This window comes from Anabrus simplex, chromosome 1 (genome assembly GCF_040414725.1).
Source record: "Anabrus simplex isolate iqAnaSimp1 chromosome 1, ASM4041472v1, whole genome shotgun sequence".
NCBI lineage: Eukaryota > Metazoa > Arthropoda > Insecta > Orthoptera > Tettigoniidae > Anabrus > Anabrus simplex.
Window position 1 is genome coordinate 1375445214 of NC_090265.1, and position 18508 is coordinate 1375463721.

At 36.9% G+C, this 18508-nt stretch overlaps 1 protein-coding gene across 4 annotated transcripts in view; it reads left to right on the top strand.

The window, feature by feature from the left end:
• LOC137496879 (uncharacterized) overlaps positions 1–18202 on the top strand; it is a 487890-nt gene extending 469688 nt beyond the window's left edge. For all 4 annotated transcript variants that reach the window (XM_068225505.1, XM_068225509.1, XM_068225508.1 and 1 more), the window contains exons 15-19: positions 605–699; positions 4812–4979; positions 5106–5193; positions 7177–7500; positions 17435–18202. In XM_068225505.1, coding sequence (XP_068081606.1) covers positions 605–699; positions 4812–4979; positions 5106–5193; positions 7177–7500; positions 17435–17457 — 698 coding nt within the window. In that variant the 3' untranslated portion in view covers positions 17458–18202. The remainder of the gene's footprint in view (positions 1–604; positions 700–4811; positions 4980–5105; positions 5194–7176; positions 7501–17434) is intronic.
• Positions 18203–18508: the final 306 nt, after the last annotated feature.

The following is an 18508-nucleotide window of genomic DNA, read 5'->3' on the forward strand; positions in this document are numbered from 1 at the left end:
TCTTGTTTCAGTCACATCATAGTTTTTGTTCAAATAAGTTACTTTACTATCACAAATCGTAAAATCCTCTCATTTATTTTACATTATTCTTAAATATATCTCTGAGAAAAACATATTTGTAATAATGGTATTGGTGGGGGTGGGGCATGGAATTTGCAGAGCTTACAAATTGGGATGCCAGTTGAAAATGTTTGGGAACCACTGTTTTAATGCACTTATCAATTGTTCTTCGTACAGTAATGTAGAAATTCTTCTTGTTTATCTTATGGTCCACTAACTGACCTACCCATCACCTGCCCAATAATCTTTTCCTCCTCTTTCCAGTATCTTAATATTGTACTACACTGTAGCCAAGATTGTCAAGTTCAAAAGTGCTTGTTAAGACTTGTACTATCTCACTTGTTGTTGACTGCCCTTGACTATACAGAGCAAACATTATTTAACATGTCTCAGACAGTGAGATACAAGTGCTAAAAAGTGATACCTGACAATTGTTTATCATAAAATGGCATATTTATATAAATAATTAAAAATGTTATGTTTACTTTTGTTATACAGCATTTTATGAATAATCATAGATGAATGTTGCCTTATTCTATTTTAGGCTCCTCTTCCTCTGGTCGCATGAGCACCTTGAGTGGCTGTAGTGGCACGAGCCTTGGTGACAGTGGGACACATTCTGATACAGAAGATAGAAAGGTTTGTTTCTAACTGAATATTCAGTTTATTAAAAAGCAATATTAATCCTTATGATACAGAATGTGGCAGCTTGTCTTTTAGTTATAAAACACTCAAGCATTAATCTACCTCCTTGGAGTAACAGTTAGTGTGATTAGTTGCTGTCCTCAGAGATCTGGGTTTGATTCCTGGTACTCTGAGATTTAAGAATGATAGGAGAGCTGGTATGCGGTTAAAAAGATACATGCAGCTCACCTCCATTGGGGGTTTGCCTGAAAAGAACTGTGCCACCTAAAGAATTAAAGGACACAAGTTCTTGTTTACTCAACCACTAGATTAAGTATTAGGATTGATCATAAAGAATGAGAGAAATACATTTTATTTTCATCTGCCTGGAACTACAGGTGACCACAGAGATCCAGAAAACCAAATAATGTATTACATAAGGTCGATACAGTAAACAATGGTTGATGTTTCAAATAAGATAATCTTGAAGTTCCAAAGGTGAGTGAGAGTTAGAAATAGATATGGTGATGAAGAATGCTTAATGATTCCTTTATCACATCTAAGAACATGTTTTTGAGGATGTTGACTGGGAGATCTAGTTGTGTCACTGTCTTGTAGATGAACTTAGTTATGCCACCTCTGGCTCCAAAGAGTAAGGTGTGAACTTTCCATTTGTTTAATGGGATATTGTAATATTGGTTAAGTTACAACAGACGTCCTATTATCACCTGGTCAAAAATATTTGCTTACTCTATGCTCATCTCAAACTGAACCATTGGGTCTATGCTGTAGAGTTTGACTTGTTGATTGCAATGTTATAAACTCTCCTTCTGAGCCAGTTTGTGAAAAGCAATGTATTTCTTGAAAATTGCCATTTCTTCAAGTGCAGGAAGGAGGCCAATGTAGTCCACACTCTTGTGATGTTGTGTGTTTCTTTGGACTTCACATTTCATGGAGAAGCCTAATACACAAGGAAGAATTTCTACCTTGCTACAGCCTTCATGGTGGCAGCTATTTGTATTAATGCATCTACTTGGAACTGCTCAGACAGCTACAACATTGCAGGACATCCTTAGGGTGTTTGAGCATTCTAATGACAAAAGGCCATTCTTGTGATTTGCCCAGCTACTGAGTTCAGGACAATTGGTGAATACGTACACTCCTTTACCTATTTGTTGGAAAGTCCAGGTTTTAAACTCTTTCTTTCTCAAGGTGTTTCCTAATTGACGACTTGTCAAGTCATCAGAGCTTAAACACCCAATACTGAGAGTGCTTCCTTACAAAAAGTTCTGGAACACAATTCTTAAAACGCAGGTGAGTTGGCCATGCATTTAGGGGTGCACAGCTGTGAGCTTCCATTCAGGAAATAGTGGGTTTGAACCCCACTGCTGGCAGCCCTGAAAGATGATTTACCGTACCTTCCCATTTTCACACCAGGTGAATGCTGGGGCTGAACCCTATTTAAGACCATGGCTGCTTCCTTCTCACTCCTAGCTCTTTTCTATCCCATTGTCGCCGTAAAATCTATCTGTGTCGGTGCGACGTAAAGTAACTTTTGAAGAAAAAAAAAAACTTAAAAATTTTGAGTTTACCTAAAGGAACACCAAGCAGAAGTTGTCACAGGTGATATTCTGACCATGTAACTCAGAAGTGAGATCAGATACTACCCTCATTCTTTGATTTATTTCTGGTGCCACTTCGCTTTCCTTTCTTGTACAAATTTGGGCTTTCAGTATGTATGAAGATTTGGTGTCATACAGGGTCCATATTTTGATCCCATATTTTGCCAGTTTACTTGGGATATACTACTTGAATGGACAGGGGGCTCAAAAAGCTAATAACTGCTTGTCGGCAGTAACATTTTCTCCTGGATTATACAGTTTAGGAAGGACTTCTACCCACTTCTCCTGAATACTATGAATTGCAGCAAGTTTGTCAATACGTCACCTTTTCTCTCTAGTAGATTTCTTGTAAAAAAATGCAGGACACGCGATACCTTACAGAATGTATCAAGGGCATGGTTTCTCAAAATTTGTTTCGCCCATTATCCTTATCCCACAAACTTTTTGTAGACTCCCCATGAGATTGATATGCACCTGCAATGAATAAGAGTCCTCAGTATGCATGAACAAGAGAATCATCAATATTTGTCCATTATTGACCATAAACTTGCTGTCCCTCAATATTTGTCATCTCTATTTATTTATTTTTCATTTTGAAATGCTGTATGAAATACTGCTTCAAATGAACATTTTACATCAGATATTCTGCCAATTGCATACCTAGAAACTCCTGGTGTACTCTTGATGACATTCGAAGCCGGTAGGCAGCCATGTTTTGCTGGTGGATGCAACTGCCATTCTGTATTCCTATTTTTTGGGAGATTTTTAGAAAAAAAAGTCTCTACACTATTTTGTACAGGCTATGGACTGTCGTAACTGTCATCACAACACTTGCTTTCAGATGCATTACTGATATGTTCTTCGAACTCAGAAAAAGATTCTTCATCTGCTGAGGCATTTACTACAAAGGTGAACCCAAAAATAAGGTCCCCTGGTTTTTTTATAAATACATAGACCTGTTTATTTCTACAATGGTTTACATCATTTTACAGCTTGAACATTTACCTATTTTTCTACATAATCTCCATTTCGCTCGATGCATTTTGTAGACGCTGTGACAGTTTTTGTATGCCCATGTCATACCAGCTCGCTGCCATGCTGTTCAGGAAGTTGTGAACCTCATCTTTCACCTCGTCATCGGTGCTGGCACCCATCTTGCGCACACCTTCAGATATTTCAACTTTTCCATTAAAATTCTGTGAGCAGCGCTTTGGGAAACCTCAGGAACCAAAGTGCAGAGATCATCCAGCGTGATCAGCCAATCTTCATGCATGATTTGCTCAACCTTCATGATTGTCTCAATGGAAATTGATGGTCTCCCTCTCCTTTGTTCGTCGTGAATTTCAGTCTGACTGGCTGCAAACTCTCTACATCACTTACGAACATTTTTGACATCCATGCTCTTCATTATTTGTGAGCTTCATGTCCGTATTGATAGATTACACATATATGGAAAAGAAAGGATTCCACCTGATCGATACAAAATAATAAATTGTATGTATTTATTATTTTGTATCGATCATGTGGAATCCTTTCTTTTCCATATATCCATGCAATTGGCAGTAACGTCCAATGGGAACTCCATTCTCAATGGATGCCAAGCCAAAACTGAGTGCCTCATCGCGGCGTGCGCATGTTTATATGTGAGTGCGGGAAACACTCTTCACAATATTGTGACCAACAGCCACACGAACAGAGTTCTGTATTTATTAATATATATATGTGACCTTATTTTTGGGATTACCCTCGTGATTCTTCCAACTCATCATCAGTCAGTGGTCTAATCGCCATGATGTCACAATTAAAACTGAACACAAACAAAGCATTCAAATTGTTGAGAACTGCTTTTTACTATTTCTTGAAAAAGAAAAAAAATGCAAGAAATAAACCAATTGTTGTAAATGCATGGAGGCCTAGTTGACTGTTGAGAGTAAGTTGGAATGATAAAATCACAAATTCCCATAAAATATAACAAAAAAAAAAGTTCAACATTTTCATTTTTAAAAAAATCTGAATTACAGTAATCATATTTGTGTTGGGTCATAATGAACCGAACGTTACATACATAATGATTAAAGTTTATGCCCAAACTACTTAAATTATTTTAAAACTTTTTAAAAAAATGTACTGCTCTTCCATTTTCAAACAAAGTCACCAAGTTTTAGTTATTTAAAATATGAAAAACGACGTGTATATTCATTTCAGGTCATATAGACCTGAACAGATAGGCAGGGTTAAAATAGATTCTAAAAAATAAATATAAAAAGGATTCTGTAATATAGAATGCACAATTTTTATACTTCACATATAAAGTGCTCTAAAATGAGAACCATCAGATTTTATATCATAACCTTCATCTGAGGTTTCAATATTATTTTGTAACATATAAGAGTTTGTGGCAAGGATGTGTTTACAGACATTTAATTTTTTTTATCATTTGTTACAAATAATACTGATGTATGCTCATATGCTTTACATTTCTAAAATCTCATGTATTTCCATCAGATCTGTTCACCATGTGATTTCAACAAGCTGAACAGTTCAAGAAGTGGTATTCATAACTATGAAATACCACCTGCACCTCGTCCTGCGTATCAGATATGTCCTCCATCACACTTCATTGCTACGCCCTTGAGACTCAATTTGATGAACTCAAATAATGCTGGAATTGAGGTATATCACTTTTTATAATTCAAATTTCTTTGTTTGAAATTATGGACTATTGCACTCTATTCTTAAGCCTCATGAAATGCTGTATGAATTTTGCAGTTGTGCATATAAATTAAATTCTTTTTCCAGAATCGACCTCCTGTTCCGGTACCACGCCATGACTTGAATGCTGATGATAACTACGTCACACCAGAGGAATCTAAAACGGTGTCTATGAGTGAGTAGTAAAACCATTTTCAGAATTCTATTCATTCTTATCAAGGTAGCTGTTTTTTTTTAAAGGTAGTTCTAATTTCCAGTTTTGTGATGTTAATAGGGCTAAAATGTAGCATAGATATAAGGTATTTAGACACAAAGTACTTCTCTTAATCTCCTTTTTATCAATCATTTCTGAAATTTGAAACATACAGAGGAGCAGAATTTCCTTACAGGGTCGGTGGATGCAGAGTGAGTCTCGGCCCTTAAGTGGCCACGGCTGATCCGTGGTCCAACAACTCTGCACTCTGACTTGCCAACCAAGCAGAGGAGGCTCTACTGTGGCTCTATGCCTCTGCATTCGGGAGACGGGACAGGGCTGGACCTCACGGCTGGCCCCAACCGTCGGCTGCCCTGAGAATGGTTTTCCATGGTTTTCCATTCTCCTGCACTAAGGCAAATGCTGGGACAGCTCCTAGTACAGGCCATGGCCACCAACTCCCTAACCTTCTACGAGCATCTCCTTCACCGTAACAAATCTCCCGGCCTGAGAGACGGCTTCACCATCCAAGAGGCCCGCCTCCCCTTTCAGGGGAGGAATGAAAACAGTAGTAGTAGTAGTAGTAGTAGCAGTAGTAGTAGTAGTAGTAGTAGTAGTAGTAGTAGTAGTAGTAGTAGTAGTAGTAGTAGTAGTAGTAGTAGTAGTAGTAGTAGTAGTAGTAGTAGTTCCCTTACCGGTGAAAGGAAAACTTTTTTGTTTTAGCTTACAGTCATCCAAGATTATGAGCAGCTTTTCTTGTTCAGTAGTCTTTAAAAATTCAAAATTTACCATAGGTTTATTCCTGAACAACAGAAATATCTTTCTGAGACTGTATTCAATTTCATAGATCTTTTTTCTTCAATTCTGTAGTCCTGGATTCAATTGTAACTTCAAGAGTGGCATTTGTAGTCTGTTACTTTATGAATTATGACTAGGTCAATGGGATTTCAATAGTTAAAAGTGATATTTTACTTCCAAAAATGAAACGTGTGTTGTAGGCCTATACTTTGAAGCTAGTCATTATCAAATTGTTTAAATTATTGGACCTTCCATTTTCTGTTTGTGAACAGGGGAACCTTTAAAACATCTTTTGTAAATTCTAAATTAGGAGGCTAGGAAGAAGGATCGAAATATAGACAGAGATAAATGTTAGAGTTGGTAGAAAGGCAAAGTTGAATTGACAAAAGGACAAGGAAAGATTACATTTCGTATCTTCTCACTCAGCCATCTTCAAAGAGGAGATCTCTTCCTGATCCAGCATTCTTATAATCCTATATTTCTCATATCAGGATTGAAGATCTCTCATGAATGACCCTCTTAGAATATGTGGAATCCTGTGCATGTGTGCTTGCGGTTATACTGGAAAGCAAAAACAAGGTCTTCAGGGACTGAGAAGAAAATGATCTGGAAGAACTGGAATTGATGAGGAGAGAGTCCAACTATGAATATTGCTGTGCATTAAAATGTGAGGCCAAGAGAGTTGGCTGTACAGTACTGGTCATGTTACTGTAAATTTGCATTTTGGAGATAGTGGTTTGAACTCGCCATTAGCAACTCTTAAGATAGCTTCCCGTCGTTTACTATTTCCACCACCAAACTGTACCTTAATTTAGGCTTCTGTTCCAGTACTAGTTCTTCCCCTATCCCAGTCTTGCCATTAAATGAAGATATGTGATATAGAGTTTGTCACTGTCTATCCTTTCTGTTGCTTCCTACAACGTGTACTTGTGTGCAATATTTCTATCCTTCATAGCTTCCTGTCTTTGATGTATATTTATACACCCTTTTGTTTCTTCTGTAACTCCTTTCTGTATTAATTTAGAAGTTCAACAAATCTATCTTTAAAATCCCTAAATCCATTTTTATCTCCTTACAAATATTAAAATTTCTGTAAATTATTATCATTATTGTAACTTGTTGACTTTTCTAATTCAAAAAATATATTTCATATGGTAACTTTTTCAGCTGTAGAGTCAGAGTCAAAATTTCCTGTTCCTCAACGTGAAGTAAAGTCGGTATGGAGCGACACAGAAGACAGAATTACTGCAATGATTGCTTCACAAACTCCTGTCATTGTTAAACCTAAGACTCTTGTGGTTGACAATACTGATGATGAGTACCTGGCAGTAGAAGGAGAGCACGAACAGTCTCAAGGACCAGATTACATGAATGTGGTTTATCCAAATTCTCCTGGGACAAACGAACATGAGTTAGCTGATACCTCAGATTTACCAGAGTACGTTAATGTCACTCTACCTGAAAAATCTGCACCACCTATACCTCCAAGACGTGAGTATATTATTCTTTATTGTTGTTCATTCAGAGAAATACTATTAGAGGGAATTATTCTTTCTTTTCCTTAAATTTTTGAATTGTCATACTTTTGTTGACAGCATCTGTTTCATAAATATTCTGACTTTTAATAGCTGAAGGTAAAATTACTCGTGTGAAAAGTACATTCAAACTGAATTAAGTGCATGTGTAGTCTTGATCTTCTAAATTACTGCAAAAGATCAGAAGCTCGATAACCCCACCCCCCTCCCTTGCCGTCAACCTTCCATGTCTTAAAATATTGCTCATTAATACTAGTATTATATGGTGTGCAGAATTATGCTCCACATCAAATGGTTAACAGATATTTCTCATTTTATAAATCATTGTAAGTACCTAGGTGTTAATATAAGAAAAGACCTTCATTGGGTTAATCACATAAATATGATTGTAAATAAAGGGTACAGATCTCTGCACATGCTTATGAGCGTATATAGGGGTTGTAGTAAGGATGTAAAGGAGAGGGCGTATAGGTCTCTGGTAAGACCCCAACTAGAGTATGGTTCCAGTGTATGGGACCCTCACCAGGATTACTTGATTCAAGAACTGGAAAAAATCCAAAGAAAAGCAGCTCGATTTGTTCTGGGTGATTTCCGACAAAAGAGTAGCATTACAAAAATGTTGCAAAGTTTGGGCTGGGAAAACTTGGGAGAAAGGAGATGAGCTGCTCGATTAAGTGGTATGTAATACCAATATAATGGTCCGTTATTGGACATTATAAATTTTCCAGCAAACTCATTCTTGGTTGCCTGCGTTTCGCCCTCATGTGCTAAGTTGGGCTCATCAGTTGGTACTTAGCACACCTACCAAGACGCAAGGCTAGTGCATACCGTGGAGGCCACTGCATAGGCTACTTGAAGCCACCAGCAGTGCCAATGCACTATGGGAGACTATGTCTCACTTCCAAAAATTGATGCCTGCCCGGCCATCAGATGATATAGATGTTGATTCCCATAGGGAACATGAAATATTTGTCCTGAATGAGTAAATTTATAATACCAATATAATGGTCCGTTATTGGACATTATAAATTTTCCAGCAAACTCATTCTTGGTTGCCTGCGTTTCGCCCTCATGTGCTAAGTTGGGCTCATCAGTTGGTACTTAGCACACCTACCAAGACCTGCAGATCAGTGGTGATTGATTGATTTTATACAATTTTTTTTAACAGGTAATTTTATTCAATCAATAAATCCCCACTGATTTGCATTTATAATGTCCAATAACGGACCATTATATTGGTATTATAAATTTACTCATTCAGGACAAATATTTCATGTTCCCTATGGGAATCAACATCTATATCATAAGTGGTATGTTCCGAGCTGTCAGTGGAGAGATGGCATGGGAGGACATCAGTAGACGAATAGGTTTGAGTATTGTCTGTAAAAGTAGGAAAGATCACAATATGAAGATAAAGTTGGAATTCAAGAGGACAAATTTGGGCAAATATTCGTTTATAGGAAGGGGAGTTAGGGATTGTGGAATAACTTACCAAGGGAGATGTTCAATAATTTTCCAATTTCTCTGCGATCATTTAAGAAAAGGCTAGGAAAACAACAGATAGGGAATCTGCCACCTGGGCGACTGCCCTAAATGCAGATCAGTGGTGATTGATTGATTTTATACAATTTTTTTTAACAGGTAATTTTATTCAATCAATAAATCCCCACTGATTTGCATTTATGCTTGTCACTTGGGTGGATAACTGCTTTAATTTCTAACTAGCTATTGTGTGCCTATCACAGATGGGTTTGGTTTTTGTCATTGCTGCAGTAATGCATCTATCAATCATTATCAGTCACTCAATAATATGCTCTGCACTATCACAATCAGAGCTGCTTACATAAATCCTTATATGATATTTAGAGAGCAAGCAATAGTAATTAAGGTGTGACTTTCAACATTCCCAATTATCCAACAAATGCTGCCAACCACTATATATTACATTCACATGTACCATACAACTCCTTATACTCGCTTAGACCACCTCAACTGATCAGCTGATAGACTCAACACCCTTTTTTCTACAGTATGGCCTGTACATCACAAATGTAATGCTAAAATAAACTGCACCCAACTTGAGAGCAACCATTGGAACCTAACCTTTCCTACCTATAAAAATTTAAATCGGGCTTATTCGTTTACTAATGTCATTCCATGCCATCTCTCCACTGACAGCTCGGACATACCTCTAGTCGATCAACTGGTCTCCTTACTCCTAAGTCCGGAGTTTTCAACATTTTCATAATAGTACTCTTTTGTCATACATCACCCAAAACAAATCGTGCTGCTTTCGTTTGGATCTGTTCCAGTTCTTGAATCAAGTAATCCTGGTGAGGATTTCATACACTGGAACCATTTTCTAATTGAGGTTTTACCAGTGATTTGTCCGACTCGTTGGCTGAACGGTCAGCGTACTGGCCTTCGGTTCAGAGGGTCCCGGGTTCGATTTCCGGCCGGGTCGGGGATTTTAACCTTAATTGGTTAACTCCAATGGCACAGGGGCTGGGTGTATGTGTTGTCTTCATCATCATTTCATCATCATCACGACACGCAGGTCACCTACGGGTGTCAAATAGAAAGACCTGCACCTGGCGAGCCGAACCCGTCCTGGAATATCCCGGCACTAAAAGCCATACGACATTTCATTTACCAGTGACTTAAATGTCCTCTCCTTTACATCCTTACCACAACCCCTAAATCTCCTCATATCATATAAAGGAATCTGTAACATTTATTTACAGCCTCGTTAATGTGATTATCCCAATGAAGGATCTTTCCTTATAACACCTAGATACTTACAGTGACCTGCATAAAGTACTTTCACTCCATCAACACAGTAATTAAAACAGAGGATTTTTCATCTTGGTAAAAGTTATAATCCAATTTTCTTTCTGTTTACCTGTTTACCATTTCCTGTTTATCTGAGTTCTCGCAAGTTTGTTGAAGCTTTTTTTGCAGTCTCTCACAGTCATGTAACTTATTTATTACTCCATACAGTATAACATCATCCATAAAAAGCCTTATCTGTGATTCATACTCGCATCATTTATATACTGTATATATATAAAAAACTAGCCGATGTACCCGTGCTTCGCTACGGGATTCTCAGAAAGACTGTCTTTGTGGTTTTCCTAACTGAAGTCAACTTAGGCCATTACAAAAATGTCAGTAGGAATGTAGCAATTAAAAGCAATGTTACCATATAAAATACTCGATCAAATGAAAGAAAAACCGCACATTTTCTCACTTTTAAGGAACAGTACTACGGTGCCGATCTAATAGTCCAAAGTTCTGGTGCTGGAATGTCCAGACCTCAGATAGCCGTGAACACTCCTCTGCCATTATTCTGTTAAATATACACACTGCTCATTCAAGTCAGTGCCTCAGAATAGAGATTGAATAGCATGAATGCTATGATGAACCAGTGTGTTACGTACCAGTAGTATCAGAACATTTATAAACCAGAGGTATGCCATGCTAAAGTAGTTCAAAAATATATGCTGAAAGTTGGAGGTAACAGGCATTTATACATTTTTTGTTGGTTTCTGTCTTGTTGAAGTGGTATGTACTTCCCGCCAATATTCAGGCAGGCTGTTATACTCGGTATACTCGGAACGACCGGGCGATTTGGCTGTGCAGTTAGGGGCGTGCAGCTATGAGCTTGCATCCGGGAGGTAGTAGGTTTGAACCCCCCTTGTCGACAGCCCTGAAGATGGTTTTCCGTGGTCCTATCTGTGTCGATGCAACGTAAAGCAAATTCAAACAAAAAATAGTCGGTATACAGCAGTAATCCCATCTATCGAAGATGAGTGGCAACAGAGAAACAAAGCACATCATAACTAACAATGGTCAATGTAATGTTATTGTTGATCAATATTATGAACTTTCTCTATTGTAGGCCTTCACATTTAGTTTTCTTTCGACTCTGTAATATTAGGGCGTCTTACAAAATTAATTATAGTGTACACTGTAGTTCCTTATTCCCCCACTTTACATAGCGATTTTCATTAAAATCTATTTAACCAATTTCTCGTGACTCAGCCGTGATATGGACTTAGCAACAAAAATCCATGTTATGTTATCATAGCCGGTAAGGTAAAAATGTATAAGACATAAATGATCGGAAATTCAATACTATATAACATTAGTTATGTAGTATTTGTCGATAGGACCACTAATAACACAAATATTTGAGAATAAAATGTAGGGCCTTCCCCTAAACTACCATTTAACAGTGTGAATAAGATTATTTATGGCCTAGATTGTAGCGACTTATTTCCGAACTTTACATACCGTTTTCTATTAAATTCTCTTAGCCGTTTTCTCATGATGCATGTACATATATTTAGACAGACGGACGGACGGACGGACGGACCGACGGACAGACGGACAGACGGACAGACGGACAGACGGACAGACAGATAGACAGACAGACATTACGGAAAATTAAAAAGTGCATTTCCATGTTACTATGGAATGACCGATACAGAAATGCCACCCTTTTTAAATTCTGAGCAATGTACAGACAAAACTCTTATTTTATATATATAGATAAAGGTCCAATAATACTGCGTTGCAGAACTATAGGGTTGGATAATGCTTCACCTACTCTAATTATCTGAGTTTTGTTTTCTTGAAATTTAATCTCCCACAATCTACCCCAGGGACATCCAAACTACATCCTGCAGGCCAGATATGATCCTCCATGACATTCCTTTCGGCCTGCAGATAGCATTCCAAGTAGTTCAAAAATATGTGCTGAAAGTTGGAGGTAACCGGCATTCATATGTTTTTTGTTAGTTTCTGTCTTGTTGAAGTGGTTGTAACTGAGAAACTGACACTGTGTTATCAAGTGTGTCCAAGCCAATCATGTTGCAGATGAAATACACAAAAGTTGGTAGCAAATGTTAAAAATTTAATGATTGTGGCATGGTAAATATTTCTTAAGAAATGTGGAGATGGTGCATTGTGTTTAATATGTATTAAACATGTATTGGTATTGAAGATATTATTCTTCAAAGCACAGTTCAGCTTGGGATTGGTTCATTGGTTCAGAAATGCTATCAAAAGCAAGAATTTTGTAAACAATTTAGTATTGCAGCAGTAGATGATTGCTTTCAGAGCAGGGCCAACACAAGAAGTTGGGCAGGCTAAAAATTACAAAACTGATTGTTGAGCGCAGAAAATCATGTTTTGATGAGGAATTCATCAAAGAGTGTTTAAATAAAGTCATGGAAGTTATGTGACTGAAAATGGAAAATATTTGCATGTGAAAAACCTTGGCTCTGTTCTAAATGTATCCTACAACAAATTCAGACAATTTAAGATGTTTTCTATTTTGCATGTGATGAAAGCACCAAAAAATAATACTGCCCAGTCACTAATTTATGTCCTTGATGATAATTTGAATGTGACTGAGGAGTTGGCAAAAATGTACATATGCGCAGAATAACTACTGGCACTGATCTTTTCAAAGACATATCATCTGTGTCGGAAGTTAATGTCCTCAAACAGAACCAACTGTTCAATGTGATTACTGATGATACTCTTTCGATGAGTGGCTCTAAATGTGGTTTAACTCAGTTAATGGTCAATAGGGTATGAAAGGAAGGTAAATCACTCATTAAACTTCCCTATATCATTCATGAAGATGGCTTGTGCGTAGAAGTATTAAAATTATCAAAGTGATGAAAACAGTTGTTAAAAGTGTAAACTCTAGTTCTCTTAATCACAAGCAGTTCAAAGCTTTGTGGAAGAGATTAATAAATTTTGAATATAAAAATAGGTTGTAGTATTCAAAAGTCAGGTGGCTTAGCTGGGTTACAATTTTTTCACAGTTATTTAACCTTAGGAGGAAAATAGCAGTGTTTTGCATAGTAAAGATCGCAATGCAGACTTGATTGAAAATTCATGTTGGTTGGCTGATCCAGCATTCTTAACCTGTCTAGCATCTCATATCAGTTCTTTGAATGTTAAATTGTATGGGCATAACAGTGATATTACTCAACTTTACCGTTCTATTAAGTCTTTCCAGACAAAACTCCATTTGTTTGAGATGCTGCTACAGTGATATTATACCTTTTCCCTCCTTGCTGTAAATTCACAAATTGCATCCTGAACTTTCATCACCTGCACCACATATGTTTATGAACAAACATTCTCGTTGATAAAGATCAGTAAATTGAGGTACAGAAGCAACAATAGTGACCAGGATCTCCAAGACATCTTACAGTTCACCACTACTAATCAGCAACCCAACATTGATTACATCATTTCATCAAAGAAGCAATTTCACTTCTTGCACAGGTAGCAGTCATTTTGTTGGTGAGTACTGTATGACAGTACCAACATCAGCATTTAAAAATATTTGAATCCATATAATTTTAGCATGTGCTTATATTCATGAACATTCATCCTTGTTGTTAGGTAATCACATTAAAAGTCGTGGAATGTTTGGTATCATGATTAATCAACAATTGTAATAATAGTAATGATAATAAAATATTCAACATTAAAAACTTCATAGGTAAAGGAGGTAACATACAATAGAGGGAAATTTGATTGATCCACCTTTTTTCAATACATGATATGTTGTTAATATAATCACAGCATTTTTTATTCAGTACCGGTTTCGGTGTCTATGGACACAATCATCAGCTGAAACAGGTTACAAGAACAAAGATATACAAGTATGTAGTACATATAATAGACCCTTAGTAATGATGATGTCGTATGGCTTTGAGTGCCGGGATATCCCAGGACGGGTTCGGCTCGCCAGGTGCAGGCCTTTCTGTTCGACGCCTGTAGGCGACCTGAGCGTCGTAATGAGGGTGAAATGATGATGAAGACAACACATACACCCAGCCCCCGTGCCATTGGAATCAACCAATTAAGGTTAAAATCCCCGACCCGGCCGGGAATCGAACCCTGGACCCTCTGAACCGAAGGTCAGTACGCTGACCGTTCAGCCAACGAGTCGGACACCCTTAGTAATAAGTGACATTAATAGGATGAAGTAAAAATACAATGCTTAAAAGAATATAAACAAGTTATGTGCTTGTTGGTCAAAGTATAAAATGAAAGGAAAGATATTAACAGACTTTAAAGACTTGTTCACTTTGGAATGTTTAAAAAGTCTCAAGCGTAGCACTGCTAAACACCAGGTGAAAATAAAACACGGACATCCAAAACCTGACATAGGATGCAGTCCTTCCACAGAGTATTGATAATAAAGTAACATAAGTAGGTTTGATGGTGGCTTGTAACATCGACTCATAAAAAGAAGCTGTCATTTATGAGGTACCCAAAGAAGTGGATAATGTTACAGGCAAAGAGAACGTGATAATGTGGCCAGAAAGTTTTTGATCCAATTCGGAACCTGAAGTATGAAAAGAAAGTTAATAGTTAAAATGAGATATTGGGAATAGGGCAAAACACTATAAAGTTAAGTAGGAGACACACCTCAAATGGCCTGATGTGTGCGTGGAGAGTAGCAAGGAGCAAGTGCTAGAATTTGGTAGAAGCATAGAACATCGTTAAGGGAGGGAAAGGGATGGGTCAGGAAGGGGACAGGAGGAGTTATGGAGGGGGTGGATTCAGGTGGGCGTGGTAGGGAAGGATAACATGATACGTATAATCTGAAGGGAAAAAAAGCTATTTTTAGGGAGTTTAACACTGTTGAGAACTGAAATAAGAGAATCAAATAAAATTCTGGGCTTTTCGGAAATGTCGTTCAAGTTGAGATTAGGATTGAAGTATTGGTCTAGATGTATATAACAGGCTTCCGTGATATCTAGTAAGGGTCCTTTGCTCAACGTGTCTAATATTGTTAAATCTTGATCTGATCCATTAAATTTGTGTTTATAATCTTGTATGTGCTGACAACTGCAGAAAACCTATTGTATATAATTGCATTGAGATGTTCGGCATATCTAATGTTGAAGCTCCTGCCAGTTTGTCCTATATATGAACTGTTACAGTCGCTGCACCGAAACTTGTAAACTCTTGACTTAGTAAAAGGGTCTGATTTGTTGACCAGGTTGGAATTGTGGAGAATATCCATATTTCTGTTGTTGGTGCGGAATGCAATATTGACGTTATGTTTCTTGAATAAGTTGGTAACGCTGTGGATATTTTGACTGAATGTAAAAGTTGAGAATAAGTTAGGCCTGGGATTATCTTTTATTAAGTTAGGTTTAGAGCGATGTCTGAATTTGTTGATAATATGTTCGATGAAACTTTTATTATAACCATTAAACCTGGCTATTGCACGTACAGTATTAAGTTCTTCATTTAGGTCTGCTTTCGACATTGGAATTTTGAACGCACGATCAACTAAGCTATTGTAAGTAGCACATTTGTGGGAATAGAGATGATGGAATCTTGTTTTATTGTCGAGGCTGTATAGGTAGGTTTTCTGTATATTTTGTAAGAGAATGAAGAAGGAAATCTGGTGATCGTTATATGTAAAAAGTTGATGGAAGCGTTAGTTTCTGAATCCAGTGTGAATTTGATATCAGGGTCTGTGTTGTTGAGGTTTGAGAGGGTATTCAGTGTATCGACAGAATGCTCATCGATGATGACAAATCTGGCCCAGAACTTAATATTGCTAAACTTATCATTCCTTTCAATGGCATTGTGTTCCAGAAAGTCTAAGTATATTTCTGCTAAGATGCCAGAGGTTGGTGACCCCATAGTCAAGCCGTTTTGCTTATAAATAACCTTATCAAATGTAAATATTATACCATGGCCCACACTTCTTGTTGTTTCTTATATTTTGCCCACCATTCACAGAAATTTGGGTATTCCTAATCTACCCTATCAAAAGCACTGGAGAGGTCAATAGCGATACAGTCCATTTGACCTGAATCTAAAATGCTGTATCTGCCATATTTTGTAGGAATCCTACAAGCTGATGCTTACTGAAACAACCTTTCCTAAACCTGCACTGCCTCCTATCAAAACAGTTGACAAGTTTGCAAATTTGTCTAAAATAATCAGAAACAATGCTTTCCTGGAGTTTACATACAACTCAGTCAAGATGACTGGCCTGTAATTATGCACTTTATGTTCATCACCCTTTCCTTTGTACAAAGGGGCTGCTATAGCAACTCTCAATTCATTAGGCACATCTCTTTCGTGCAAACAGGAAACAAAAATACTTCATATAGGACATTATATCGCAACCCATTACCTTTAGAATAACCCCAGAAATCTTATTACTGTAATTCCAGCTGCTTTTCTAGCATTCAACTCTTTGTAAATATCTTGATTGTTACAGTTGCATTTCTGTACTTCCCTTGTTTTAGTCATCTCTTCTACCTGGACATCATTCTTAGCTCCAACTATCTTTACATACTGCTGACTAAATACCTTTGCCTTCAGTACATCCTCACATATACACTCCCCTTGTTTGTTAATGGTTCCTGGAATGTCATTCCTAGAACCTATTTCTCCTTTAAAGTACCTATACGTACCCTTTCATTTTCAACTAAAACTCATATGACTACCAATAAGCTTGCCATCATGAAAATGCTCTAGTAAGGTATCTTGTTTACAGTAAAGACTATAGTGAAGTTGATAAATTTCATTGTTAATTTGTAACATTTTGTAACATCAGTCCAAGTTTATTTTTATATCAATTCTATAAGGAATTATATCAACCAACTACTGCTTTTAATCATAAATGAATAACAGTACCTTATCCAAATACTTTCAGGTATGTTTTGAATAACCATCCTCAGTAATTGCCCATGTATAATATAATCACTTACAAGTTACTGCTTAATCTTCTCATGGAATGAACCCTAAAAGTTGGCTGATGTTGGATATTAAATGCCTTAAGTAACAATTGGTTAAGAAGAGTCCTTGTTTTTTGTGTTTTTCAGAACCCTTCAGGAACATGCTCTGAAGCAGAACTCTTTCAGTCGTATGAAGTCTAGACTAGCAAGGGGCTGATGAAGAAGGCAGGTTGTTAAAGATTTCAATTCTTACCATCTTCTGCAGCCTATACTGTGGAGACCGTTCACCGTTGCTGTTGATTTAGGACAGAAACATCAGTTTTAGTCTGTTCAATGTGTGTTTTGTACAGCTTTTTGGTGCATATACGTGACAAATTTTGTACATACTTATTTGATGTACCGGTATTTTCTTTACTTTATTTTTATATGTAATATTTACATATCTTATGACATGAAAGTTTTGTAAATGTATATGTTCAAAAATATTCCTGTTGTATTTATGTTCTGTGCTTTTATTTATGTACATTGTCCAGATATATTGCATTTATTGTTATTTAAGTTATGTTGTCTCTGTCTTCCTTGTTATCTGAAGATGATTTATGCTGGTGAATATAGACGATCATTTTTAACTCCTGTCAGGCAGCATTCATATTTACCCAAACGCATTTAGCTTGAGAAAGTTTATAATGTAACTAAAGAATTGCAAATAAACAAAACAGGAGAAGACATTATACATAGTATTTGTTACCATATGTTATTTGTGCATACAATGTCTATATTAATTTGACAGTTATTATTTAAGTTATTTATTGAAGACTGCAGAAAATAAATTGAAATGGCAACTACTGAATAGTTAATTTATGCCAAATGATTTTTATAAATATTCATTCTAATTCAATAAACACAATGAACATATTCATAATCCTTTATTTGTACACCTAACTCCCTCTAGTGTGCAATATGCAAGGAAGTGAAGAGGCTACCAAGGAAATCTGAACAGCAGTAGTAAAGTGGTCTATCATGAAGGTTGTTTATTTGCTTTATTTGATTCCTTCGTAATTAACTTTGGATGTCCAATTGGTGCAACTAGAAAATAAAAGGATTGATGCTCTAAAAGCTGTTGTTCAAGAAATTGCTGAATGTTGTTGTTGTTGCTCTATAGTTATGTTTTAACTTTACCTTATTATCACACTACTATAAGTGATCATTGCCACTCGGATA